The sequence below is a fragment of the Procambarus clarkii genome, chromosome 93 (genome assembly GCF_040958095.1).
Source record: "Procambarus clarkii isolate CNS0578487 chromosome 93, FALCON_Pclarkii_2.0, whole genome shotgun sequence".
In the NCBI taxonomy this organism is placed as follows: Eukaryota; Metazoa; Arthropoda; class Malacostraca; order Decapoda; family Cambaridae; genus Procambarus; species Procambarus clarkii.
Genome location: NC_091242.1, coordinates 6667150 through 6677300, shown reverse-complemented (window position 1 = coordinate 6677300; position 10151 = coordinate 6667150). Strand labels below are relative to the sequence as shown.

The 10151-nt window shown below is 41.1% G+C and overlaps 1 protein-coding gene across 1 annotated transcript in view; it reads left to right on the top strand.

Moving 5' to 3' along the window:
• Positions 1-5528, top strand: part of LOC138359823 (loricrin-like) — a 29310-nt gene extending 23782 nt beyond the window's left edge. Inside the window, exon 4 of the mRNA XM_069319531.1 lies at positions 4807-5528. Within this exon, the coding sequence (XP_069175632.1) occupies positions 4807-5528 (722 nt within the window). The remainder of the gene's footprint in view (positions 1-4806) is intronic.
• Positions 5529-10151: the final 4623 nt, after the last annotated feature.

Sequence of the window (10151 nt, the reverse complement as noted above, 5' to 3'; positions counted from 1 at the left end):
TCAGTGGCTAGATAAATATCCAAAAAGTTTGTAATAATAGGTATTTGTATGGTCAGCACAGTAACTGGACCAGGCAATGTGATGTAGTCATTGCGCGAATTTGCCTTGGCTATAGACACATCTGGCAGGTTAGTGAGGCTGAGCCACTACCAGAATATTCAGATTGTAAACTCTGTGATAAACCTTTAATGCATTCACTAGAACACTATATTATTAACAAATCCACAAGGGCCGTGACGAGGATTCGAACCGGCGTCCGAGAGCATCCCAGACACTGCCTTAATCGACTAAGCTACGACTATCTTAAATAAATATATTGTTGAATGCGAAACCGTAAAGGACTTTAGACCTCCTGGCATATTGTACCACCAACTGTGTAACTATTTCAATGACTCAGGTGTTCTGGACGACATCCTAACAATTTACCCAAAATTTGCTTGTCCATTTTAAAGAATGAAGAACAATTTTATTTATATTACTTCTAAGCTGCAACACTTATGAACCCATCCCTTCCCTTGTGTGGCAGTGCACAGTAGAAAGTTTTATTTACATATTCATACATTAAAACATTGATTGTAACCTTGATATATATATATATATGTGCTAGTTTAGACCTACTGTCTTGTGTATGACCCTGTGTCCTGCGTGACAGTGAATACCAGCATTATTCTCACTTTAATAAGACTTAATTGAAATCCTCAGATTAGGCAAAATTGTAATTAATTTTGTCAATAAAGATGTTAATAATAATAATCTTTGCGATTATTCCGTTCACACATACAACTTACTTTCTCTAACAGTTTGGTAGACAGGCTTTTTTGTTTTTTCCTTCACCTTTAGGCATGGCCAGTGTGTTAAAACGGTTTAGTATGGGAGACCTATTCCCGACCTTCCTGATGGTGGAACGCTATCTCCCGGCTTGACATGTTTCAAATTTGAAGTGGCTTTTGCCTAGCCCAACGGGTGTCAATATAGCGGAACTATTAATTTCCCAAAATCACAGGAATGTTGACACTGTGATTGCGTCAAGATTGAGGTGGGTCAAGCGTGAAGACAAGCTGTGTTTCGAGGTTATCAATTTGAAACTGCTAACAATGGGATGCCTGATGATATTCCTAATGTGTACTTACCTAGTTATGCTTGATGGGGGTTGAGCTCTGGCTCTTTGGTTCAGCCTCTTAACTGTCAATCAATTGGTGTACAGATTCCTGAGCCTATTGGGCTCTATCATATCTACATTTGAAACTGTGTATGGAGTCACCCTCCACCACATCACTGCCTAATACATTCCATCCGTTAACTACTCTGACACTGAAAATGTTCCTTCTAACGTCCCTGTGGCTCATGTGGGTACTTAGTTTCCACCTGTGTCCCCTTGTTCGCGTACCATCAGTGTTGAATAGTTTATCCTTATTTACCCGGTCGATTCCTCTGAGGATTTTGTAGGTTGTGATCATGTCTCCCCTTACACTTGTCTTCCAGTGTCGTGTGTGTGTGTGTGTGTGTGTGTGTGTGTGTGTGTGTGTGTGTGTGTGTGTGTGTGTGTGTGTGTGTGTGTGTGTGTGTGTGCGTGCGTGCGTGCGCACTTTCGTTACACGAACAGTTGTCGTCATGGTCAATACCATGAAGGTGAGAACACCCTCAAACACTGTAATATAACCTATATTACGACTTCATGGTTCATAAAACACAGCTCGGGAGTGCACGGTAATGTGTTTTTTTCTCCCCAAGCGACCGCAATAAAACAAAGATTGTGTATAGAGACTGTGCACGCAATGTGAACATTATGTTGATAGGTCAATATCATATCATTTCCTTATTTGATGTATATATATACCATATCTCAGGTTTGTGTAGGCAAGTAGTGTGCTGGGGTTCGGAGGTATTACTGAGATAAACTCAGTATTTCTTCCAAGCCTCGGCACACTATTTGCCTTCATAACCTAGTATTCTACATTCATATTTTTTGCACAGTCAAGTACTAATGGTTTCATACTCAGCTTAGTACAATTATCCCCCTTTTTCCCTAAAGCGCACACTCACTACCACTAAAATTCACAAAACAAAATTCACTTTCGCAAACAGAGTGGCAGACGGTTGGAACAAGTTAGGTGAGGTGGTGGTGGAGGCCAAGACCGTCAGTAGTTTCAAAGCGTTATATGACAAAGAATGGTTGGAAGACGGGACACCACGAGCGTAGCTCTCATTCTGTAAATACACCTAGGTAATTACTAAGCTCACCCCCTAGTGATTCCACTTTCTCACTGTTCCTTTAATACCCAGCTTAATATGGTTTAAATTTTCATATACAAACATAATGTGCACTAGGGAAAACATGTAGGTCAGGATTATCAAATAAGCTGTGGTGGGAAGAGCTCTTAGCCAACAAAAAATGCAATTATGAAGTCAAAGTCGTTTCTCCTGTACTCTTTAGTTGGTAATTATATATACATCACATACACAATTAATCCACATGAAAATAATGGAATTGATGGCGTTTGGGTACGTACGTACTGGATCATTATCTGGTAAAGATAGAGTGGTAGAGATAGAGAATATATAAGGTAAAATAAACGTGAAAATCGAGAGGATACGAAGTACAGTATACCTTAGCTGTTAACAGCATGAAAGAAAATATAGAAAGCCTAATGACAAAGAGAAAGAGTAGAAATAGGCGAAAGGGATAGCAACCTGAGGGAAAAAGAGAGGGGTAAAGACGTGAAAGATACTAACAGATGATGTTTGGGGTCAGAGCATGTAACTATGTACTGAGAAAGGCAACATTCGAAAAGCAACAAAGTCCTGACTATCGCTCATGTTGGACACATTGTGTACAATAGGCTATCCGACAAGGTAACAAAACTTGCAATACCTTCTCCTACAAACTTATATTCTCTTAATATAAATGCACGTTGATCTACCTTAATTTGCATATACCATATTGCAAAATAAACATTAAATTCCTCTATACAATCATCATAAGAAGAACTAAACATAAGAACATTATATATAAATTAAACTAAATGTTTACAGCAATCTGAATTTGTTTGTTATGATTCATTCGCACAGTGACTCCTCGACCCTATTACTATAAAATCTATTTATATGTTCTAACTTGACCTTGTTATGATGTGCGATTAATAAATAAATGTAGGTAAATGCATAAATGTCTTATGCATTTACCTACAGTCGCATTTATAAGAGCGGGCTAAGCCTATACGAAGCTTCGAATCAATTCAAATGTATACACACAATTTAAGATAAATTATATATTATGTCACTTAAAACACCCATTAATTTAATATACGAACATTACGTATATTGAAAGTGTGTTTTAAATGAGTAATCTTAATCATTAATCTTTTTAAATTATTATTCTTCATCTTTGAATAAATAATGACGAGATTAACAGTTGCAAAGGTTTTATGTTTATTTAACGATATAATTACATATTAACCAGAATCACAAAATTATATTATTAAGTAACGAATTTAACTGTTTTGGGGAACTGTCACAATGGAAACACCGATGTTTCAACACAGTGTAACCTCTAAATAACGCTAAATGGTAAATAATTAATAGCCTTATCCACTATATATATATATACATACATATATATATATATATATATATATATATATATATATATATATATATATATATATATATATATATTTATATTTATATATATAAGTAACAGTTTCATGTATATATAAGCCTTGGCTGTGATAGGTTAAGGGTCGTGGTTTTGCTGTCAATAAGATATATTTATATTATGTGCGTGATACATTTTGAGTGATAGGCTTGGAACAAAATAAGTGTATTAATGTATAAATCAACATCGGTAATTGTATTTATATCGATGTATTTATCTATGATCATGTTTGTATATTGATGTACTTATATAAATGTATTCATTGATATATATTTATTTCGATGGGTGTATTTATACTTATATATCTACTTACTCTATAAATACTGATCTATAAAAGTGTATGTGTCTACATAGATATATCTATATAAATTACTTCATACTGATGCATGTACTTACCGATCTAAAGTGATGAAGGCATCTAATACATATGTATAGTGATGAAGCATTATATATATATATATATATATATATATATATATATATATATATATATATATATATATATATATATATATATTATTGTATGCTATAAATATAGACCATTGTATATTTGTACACCCTATCACCTGTGTCTTTCAAATTTTCATTAGAAAATAGAAATAATTTTTTAGAAAAAAAATAGAAAAAAAACACAATGGAAAATGACAAAGTGTGGTATATCACAAAAGATATATCATAGAATCCAACTATAAATTGTTGACTTATAAAATCTTTCCATTCAAGAAACAAACAAGGTCTTAAAAGCCAGTGTCTGTACTATCTGGCAATCTTTTTTTGGCGGATTTTATGGCCAATATACAAAAATAAAAGTAACAAATACTAACAAATAACAACAAATAAAAATGAAAGTAGCTTGCAAGTCCCTAAATAAGAGTCGATTATAGTCAGTGTGAAATGAAAGACAAAAATAAATGTAGTTAAAAAGTTTCTCTATAAAACGCTTAGTCGAGAAAACTTTGAGAGACGTTGTGACAAGAATTAATATTTAAAACCACTAGCATTATTTAATAGATTTTTGCCTCGCCGTCAGTCAGAAAGGATTTCATCCAATACGTATGACTGCATCATTTTCCTTACAAAACTGTCACACAATTCCCAACTTAGAGGCATTAAGGCCACGCCTGAGGCAAGTTAACCGGGTGATGTGGGAGGAGCATTGTGCGATGTGGGAGGAGCATTGTGCGATGTGGGAGGGGCACTGGGCGATGTGGGAGGAGCATTGGGCGATGTGGGAGGGGCACTGGGCGATGTGGGAGGAGCATTGTGCGATGTGGGAGGAGCATTGTGCGATGTGGGAGGGGCACTGGGCGATGTGGGAGGAGCATTGTGCGATGTGGGAGGGGCACTGGGCGATGTGGGAGGAGCATTGTGCGATGTGGGAGGGGCACTGGGCGATGTGGGAGGAGCATTGGGCGATGTGGGAGGAGCATTGGGCGATGTGGGAGGAGCATTGTGCGATGTGGGAGGGGCATTGTGCGATGGGGGAGGGGCACTGGGCGATGTGGGAGGAGCATTGTGCGATGTGGGAGCAGCATTGTGCGATGTGGGAGGAGCATTGGGCAGTGTGGGAGGAGCATTGTGCGATGTGGGAGGAGCATTGTGCGATGTGGGAGGAGCATTGTGCGATGTGGGAGGGGCACTGGGCGATGTGGGAGGAGCATTGGGCGATGTGGGAGGAGCATTGGGCGATGTGGGAGGAGCATTGTGCGATGTGGGAGGGGCATTGTGCGATGGGGGAGGGGCACTGGGCGATGTGGGAGGAGCATTGTGCGATGTGGGAGGAGCATTGTGCGATGTGGGAGGAGCATTGGACAGTGTGGGAGGAGCATTGTGCGATGTGGGAGGAGCATTGTGCGATGTGGGAGGGGCATGATATATTTAGCATCGGATAGCGTGAGACTATATACCACGGGGGAAGTATACCCCCCATATACTTAGTATACCACTAAGTGACGAGGAAGCAGCATTGAGTGACGAGGGAGCAGCATTGTGTGACGAGGGAGCAGCATAAAGTGACGAGGGAGCAGCATTGAGTGACGAGGGAGCAGTATTGAGTGACGAGGGAGCAGTATTGAGTCTCTCGAGGGAGCAATAGTAATTTGCACTCGATACCCTCCAATCTGGTGGTGATCATTTGATATTAGCCCCTTAACAGGCTATATAAACGTTCTCTACTAATAAAATCTACTATAATCTTGGTGTTTCTCTTCCTATCATTTCGAAGGTGTGAGAGCTGGAACTATTTCAATATATCCTCGGGCAGGTAGGTGCATCGGCCGAGTCCATTTGTATAATTCAGCGGAGTTCGCGGCGTAGGAAGGAAGGAGGAAGGAGGGAGAGGGAGAGAGGGAGGGAGGGAGGGAGAGAGAGAGAGAGCACTCTGCTCTGCTTGCCTAAGCAGAGAGTCATATTACACACAGTCTTTACCCGAGGGTACATGTCTGTTCATTATTGAGAGCGACCTCGCAAGCCTGTGAACTGTATCGGTGTGGGCGGATATGCATTTTCCTTCCTCCCTCTCTCTCTCTCTCTCTCTCTCTCTCTCTCTCTCTCTCTCTCTCTCTCTCTCTCTCTCTCTCTCTCTCTCTCTCTCTCTCTCTCTCCTACACTATCGCAATCGCACACTCGCCCTCTGGGTTTATCTACATCCATGCTTGTTTAAATGTCACTGTCTGTCCATATTTGTACTATTTCCAGTTTTAGTTTAAGCCTCTTTTTTTGTCTGCCTTTTCTCTCCCGACTTGCTTAATTGGCATATAATTTATTTCATTACGTTTCCGTCTAAACTGGCCTAAAAAAAAACGTAGAAACTGATTAGGCGCCAATTCTTATCTGTCAGTCCATATATATATAATCTCATTAAGAGAAACTGAGAAAGAGAAAGGTGGAAGAGAGCTGAAGACAACGGGAAACATTAACACGTCTGCGCCGAGAATGACACACGAGAACATATCATCAGAGATGAAAAGGACTAGAGAAAATGATTCCAAGGTGCAAACTGAAAAATGATATATCTAAAGAGCGAAGGGACACTACAAGGACAAAGGAATAGACGACCCAGTTTTAACCCCCACTTCCCCCTCTCTCCCACCACTTTATCTATCCTACTCCCCCTCCCACCACTTTATCTATCCTACTCCTCCTCCCACCACTTTATCTATCCTACTCCCCCTCCCACCACTTTATCTATCCTACTCCCCCTCCCACCACTTTATCTATCCTACTCCCCCTCCCACCACTTTATCTATCCTACTCCCCCTCCCACCACTTTATCTATCCTACTCCTCCTCCCACCACTTTATCTATCCTACTCCCCCTCCCACCACTTTATCTATCCTACTCCCCCTCCCCTTCTCCCTGCATCATTTTGTCTTTATCCTGCTCCAAAGACACCATACAGGTATTTAGTGGTTGGTGACTGGTACAAAGGCCAGAAACGCCTGGTCAGGTGTTTGGTCAGTTTGGTCAGGTGTGCAGTACAAAGTTACTAAAGCGAGCGGGTAATTAGACCTTAATGAAACCGCGAGGACTGCCTTTAACACCGCGGAAACCTTAAGACGGGATTAACGAGATTGGTAGGACTGGATGGACTACCCTTGTGGACCGTATCCGGAAATCGTTAACCGTTGACCATACCATTAAGCCCTAAAACAAGATCGTGAATCATCAATTAAGCTGGTGTTGAGGGCCAGCTGTAGCTCAACAGCTACCTACAACACTGTATATGTAGAGCATATATAGCGCTCCACACTAACCTTAAGTAAATAACTAATACTTAAGCTTAGGGCATCAAGAAGTCAAGATGGTACTCGTAACCCTAAAGACGTGAGACTAGCCACTCCGATCTCTCTAGAAGATCTGAGGGAGTTACCTTGAGGTTACCTTGAGGTGCTTCCGGGGCTTAGCGTCCCCGCGGCCCGGTCGTCGACCAGGCCTCCTGGTTGCTGGACTGACCCACAAAATCATGGTCAAAAATGATGGTTAATCCACAAAAGATGCCACTCCCTCTTACGAAGCAGTAAGACTCCTTAGTTAAGAGGGCTACTTGCGGCCGCAAGTAGCAATCCACCTCCTCACACTAATAAAATATACGAACCCTGCATCCGCAAACATAACTGCATTAAGGGTTAATTGAAGAGCGCGAGAGACCGCATCCAACTGCCGGAAAAGGTCCCGATGGGATAATCCAAAAGGACCTACTTTTCCAGCGGCGGCCGTCACACCCTTCGTCCGCTGGAGTGAGAGAGGAAGGGGGGGGGGGGGTGTGAGGGGTGAGAAAGATCGAGGAGTTAGGAGGGGGGGTGAGGGAGGGGGGCATGAGGGGAGAGAGAGAGGATAGAAGGCTTGGCAAGGGTCTTAATTAACCCGCGACGTTCACCAACTTGCCGAGGGAATGGGTCCCTCTGGTGCCCTCGCCCTGATAACCCGGCTACTGCTGTGCTGCCAGGCGCTGGGCTCCACACACACACACACACACACACACACACACACACACACACACACACACACACACACACACACACATACACATACACACATTTAACGTTTCAAAGTGTTATATGACAAAGAGTGCTGGGAAGACGGGACACCACGAGCGTAGCTCTCATCCTGTAACTACACTTAGGTAATTACACACAGTGTGTGTCACAGGGGGCCTGTGGCTGAGTGAACAGCGTTTGGGACTCGTAATCCTAGGGTCCGGGTTTGATCCCCGGGGATGGCGGAAAAAAAATGGGCAGTTTCTGTCACCCTGATGCCCCTGTTACCTAGCAGTAAATAGGTACCTGAGAGTTAGACAGCTGTTACGGGCTGCTTCCTGGGTGTGTGTGTGTGAAAAAATGTATATATTTGTGATCGTTGATTGACAGTTGAGAGGCGGACCGAAAGAGCAGAGCTCAACCCCCCTTAAGCAAAACTAAGTGAATACAACTAGGTGAATACACACACACACACACAGACACACACACGCAGAAGCGGACACGAGGGGTAAGAGGAGGAGGAGGAGGAAGAAAGAGAAGGACTAGGAAGAGAAAGAGAAGGACTAGGAAGTGAAAGAGAAGGACTAGGAAGAGAAAGAGAAGCAGCATTAGCACGAGAAAGAAAGAGGAAGCCATGAGAGGTGGAAGAAAAGATATGACGGAAAAAAAGAGAGAATGAGCAAGGAAAAATATAAATACAAAGACAAATAATTGAAAGGATGAAAGAGGCAAATAACAGGGAAGAAGTCGCGAAGAGAATAGGAAATATGTGGAAGAAAGGAGGAGAGGAGATAGGCAAACCAGATTACACGTGAGAAGACAGAATGAGAGCTTAAATTGGCTAAAAAATGGGCGAAGTAACAACAATGAATATATGAAGAGGCGAAGAGGAGAAATGTGAAACAATAAATGAAAGGAACAGCTGAAGATAGAAACGAAGAGGAGAATGGTGATCAGATATTAGAAAGCCGTAGAAGAGATTGGAAAAAACACAAAAGAGAAACAAATTAAACCAACAATTTATGTTAAGACAAAAACGAACTTTAATATATTGGAAATACTGAGAAAGAGAAACAAGATTATGATTTCATGAATATAAGACTCATCCGCGGCATATACGAACTTCAAGATGGCTCTCCGAGGAGGGGATGAATAGGCAACGTTCCTTCACTAAGCGCCCCTGTTCCCCCAACAGTAATTGGGGACCTAGATGTTAAAACGACTGGCGAATCGTGTTCTGGAAAAAAACTTGTCGTTGAATAGTCTAACCGGTTCCAGAACCTAGTTTGAGCGGTATATATATATATATATATATATATATATATATATATATATATATATATATATATATATATATATATATATATATATATATATATATATATATATATTACATATATATATACGTATTGTGATTAAATGCGCATTGAGTACTTGGACTATATAACTCAGTTAATGAGTGCACGTAATCTATTTTATGCCTGTGTTGCATGCACCTTAGGGAAGCACAAGGAAACTAGTTACGTGTGCGTTTAACAAAGTAGCATATCGCAACAGTGTGTGTGTGAACAGCGTGCATGGTTATCTAGCCTAATAGAGTTACGTTTTGTCTTCGTCGACAAATATCTAACCTCACGTAGTTGGTGTGTTGATTACCAACACGAACACCTCAGTCATCTGTAATCAAATGGCACTAGCTTGGAGCACAGTCAATCAACACACAGAGTGATGTTGCAAGCTTTATCGATAGCTTTAATAACATTGGTCCTTATGCAATTTGCGTGTGCGGATATATACTATTCTCTAATTGGTTTCTGCTTGCATGAAACGTCATTGCATGAATGCCATTTTAATTTAAGAGCTGACTGAAGCTTCACTAGTGTGTGTGTGTGTTTGGTGAAAGAGGTAAAGCTTCTATGAGATGATGGAGGGAATAAGAGGAGAGAGAGAGAGAGAGAGAGGAGAGAGAGAGAGAGAGAGAGAGAGAGAGAGAGAGAGAGAGAGAGAGAGAGAGAGAG